General features: G+C 47.0%; 1 protein-coding gene across 1 annotated transcript in view; it reads left to right on the forward strand.

Moving 5' to 3' along the window:
* LOC105002185 (cationic amino acid transporter 3-like) overlaps positions 1–3,575 on the forward strand; it is a 5,347-nt gene that overhangs the window by 1,381 nt on the left and 391 nt on the right. Inside the window, 8 exon segments of the mRNA XM_010858716.1 lie at positions 680–857; positions 1,049–1,161; positions 1,330–1,552; positions 1,703–1,842; positions 1,944–2,046; positions 2,438–2,622; positions 2,823–2,989; positions 3,259–3,367. Coding sequence (XP_010857018.1) covers positions 680–857; positions 1,049–1,161; positions 1,330–1,552; positions 1,703–1,842; positions 1,944–2,046; positions 2,438–2,622; positions 2,823–2,989; positions 3,259–3,367 — 1,218 coding nt within the window.

The following is a 3,575-nucleotide window of genomic DNA, read 5'->3' on the forward strand; positions in this document are numbered from 1 at the left end:
CTTCTCCTTTTGCCCTCAATCTTTCCTAGCATCAGAATCTTTTCCAATGAGTAGGCTCTTCGCATTGTCATATTTTCTTAATTTTATCATTGACAGATATGTAGCATTCCTGAACTTTCCTCACTAAATACCATGCCTATCTAGATACTATGCCTACCTCCCAAGTAGTGACAATGACAATCAGAATGTCTCCAGATATTGGCAAACATTCCTAGGCACAAAATCAACCCCCATTGAAAATCATTCACTTTGATGTGTTTCTTCCTCTGTATTGAGACCAAAGATGTGTTTTTAATTGGGAAATAATTCACATAGCATAAAATTAACCATTTTAGTATCTTTCTTCAGTTTTATTGAGATGTAACTGACATGCAACATTGTATAAGTTTAAGGTGTTAGGTGTATATATTGTGAGATGGTTGCCACAATAAAAAAAATTAACCTTCTGAAAGTATACTATACCGTGGATCTAAGCACATTCAAAACGTTGTACAGTCATTGCCTCCATGTAGTTCCAAACATGTCCATCACAACAAAGGAAACCCTGCACCCACTGAGCAGTCACTGTCCATCCATGTGTCCCAATCCCACAACCCCCAGCCCCTGGTAAACACCGGTCTGTTTTCTGTCTCTATGGATTTTGTTATGTTGGACATCTCATATTCCATTTTCCCCACAGGGGCACTTGTTCTGGGAGCTCGTGAGTCACTTCTGGTTACCAGAGTGTTCACAGGCATCAACGTCTTGGTTCTCATCTTCATCATCCTCTCTGGCTTCTTCAAGGGAGACCTGCACAACTGGAAGCTCACAGAACAGGACTACACATCCATCACACCTGGATTGGGTGGCATTTCTAGGTTAGGGTGGTGCCCTTGACCTTAGTAATGCATGGGCTGAAGGGTGCAAAGTTGGGACTAAGAGACTAGGGCTGATGGATCCAAATGTTGGGAGTCTGGAGCCCAGGACTTGTGGTATTAACTGAGGATTCCAGTAGAAATGGTTGAACACACCTCACCCATGTTCTTCCTCATTCCTTCTCTCACCATAGCTTGGGTCCTCTGGGTTTTGGAGGATTTGTGCCATTTGGCCTTGATGGAATTCTCCATGGAGCAGCGACATGTTTCTATGCACTTGTTGGTTTTGATGCCATTGTCACTAAAGGTAACATGGTCAGTGTGTCCCATCAGGGGTTTGGGACAGATTGGGCTGCCCCTTGGGCACAGGGGTGGGTAGAAGGTTAGGCTTATTTTCATGATACAAGAAGGAGAGGGATTTTGTGCTTTCATCCCAGTATGCTTTCCTGACATGGTACCTCCATCACTGTTGCAGGGGAAGAAGCCCTAAACCCTCATCGTTCCATCCCCTGGAGCATCTTGATCACGATCTTCATCTGCTTTCTGGCATACTCTGGAGTCTCAGCCGCGCTCACCCTCATGGTGCCCTACTACCTGATTCACCCTGAAAGCCCCTTGCCACAGGCTTTTCTCTACATTGGCTGGGACATTGCCAGATATGTTGTGGCTATTACCACCCTCTGTGCTCTTACATCCAGGTCAGTATCATGGTTTTCTCCCCATCTACGGTCAGATGCTCAGGTTGCCAGCACTTTAAGATTGAGAGACAAGAGATAAAGACACCTTACACCTGTAGACCAGGGAGCAGATGCCCCAGTCTGTCCTCATGTTCCTATTTTTCCTTCCAGGCTCCAGAGCATCTTCTTCCCCATACCCCAGGTGATCAGGGATATGGCAAGTGATGGACTCCTTTTCCGGGGACTTGCCAGTGTCTTTGCTCATACAAGAACCCCCATCATGGCCATCATGTCTTCTGGAAATATTGCAGGTGGATAACAAAACCCACTCCTTCTTTGATCAACTTCCTTAGCTTGAGTATTTCCTCCAGTTTCTCCCTCCCTCCGCCATCTTGTTTTGCCTTCATTCTAGGGCTCTTGGCATTGCTCTTCAAGTTCAGTGACCTTGTGGACCTCATGTCAATTGGGAATCTGCTTGTTTACTCCCTGGTGTCTTTCTCTGTGCTTGTCCTCAGGTGAGACTCCACTGCATCTTGACTGGGGTCTTGGACTCGTGGGGACTGATGGGGAGGTCATCATCTTCTGCCTTCATAAATTGAAGTGAATGAAAGTCACCCAGTCACGTCTGACTTTTTGTGACCCCATGGACTATACAGCCCATGGAATTCTCCAGACCAGAATACTGGAGTGGGGAGACTTTCCCTTCTCCAGGGACCTTCCCAACCCAGGAATCAAATCCAGACCTCCAACACTGAAAACACCTTTTAAATGTCTTCTTCTAAATCTGTCTTCATGCCACCTTCTAAATGTCCTTCTATGCTTAAGGCAAGAGAGAGGTAGAACAGGCTGCCTAATGTTGGATGAGTAGGGGCTGCTATTAACACTGCCTTAATATCTCTAATTCAGGTACCAACCAGAACAGACTTTAAGCAAGAAGGAGGAAATTGATATTTCAAAACCTGAAGCAAGTCCTTCAGAACCTGTACCTGAAGCAAGAACCTCAAGGATTCTGAAGACTCTGTGGTTCCCTACCAGCACCATCCCCACTCTGAAATCTGGCCAGATTGTCTATGGATGTACCTCCCTGCTTGGTGAGCAGTGGAATTTCTCTTTGGTCATATTCTGAGACTGACAGGAGGTGGTGGGAGTGTGCGTCTTGTCAGTTGAGGAGTCTTGGAGATACGATGGCCCTTTGTGAGGTGGGCAGCCTGGGGGTGGCGGGGTGACCCAAAGTCCTGACGTCTTTGGCTTCTTGAGTCCAGCCTGTTGTCCTCCACCTTGACCCTTGCAGTTCTCCTGCTGACCATCCTGAGTGTGATCCTGGCCCAGTGACCCAGCCAGGTGTTCTCTGGAGACCCCAGGCTCACAACAGTGGCTGTGCTGCTGCTGCTGCTCATCACTGGGGTCATGGTCATCATCTGGAGGCAGCCCAAGGACCCAGCTCCTGAGTACTTCAAGGTAGGTGACCTTATGTGCCTAAACTCTTCACCTTGAATGAATGAAGTCTGCAGGCTTAAAGTCTAAATATCCTTTGCTGGCCCAAACAATATAAGTTGCTAAAACAAACAGACCATTCCCTGATCCACACTCAGTGCTTTACATACACAATCTCTGTAGGCACTGAATGCACAGCCTGAAAAGGACCAGAGTCTTCCCACCCATGTAGGGTAGGATCTCCCTTTCAGACATCTGGGGTGTGTTCAGAAATTAACTGACTCTGCCCACAGGTCCCTGCTCTGCCTGTCCTCCCACTGGTGAGCATCTTTGTGAACGTTTACCTGATGATGCTGATGACCCCGAGGACTTGGACCCAATTTGGCATCTGGAATGCCATTGGTAAGTGGCTTTCTGGGATAAAGAGGCCTCTTGAGTGACTGAACCCAATCCTATTCCTACCACCTCTCCCCTAAACTGTGTCAGATGCCATGATAGGAGCCCATTTTGCATTTGTAAGTGAGAAGAAGCCCTACTTTCCCTTCTCATTGTCTCATTTCTCTACTAGGATTTCTCATATACTTTGGATACGGGATCTGACACAGCCTGG

Source organism: Bison bison, unplaced genomic scaffold (assembly GCF_000754665.1).
Source record: "Bison bison bison isolate TAMUID 2011002044 unplaced genomic scaffold, Bison_UMD1.0 scf7180017855347, whole genome shotgun sequence".
Taxonomy (NCBI): domain Eukaryota; kingdom Metazoa; phylum Chordata; class Mammalia; order Artiodactyla; family Bovidae; genus Bison; species Bison bison.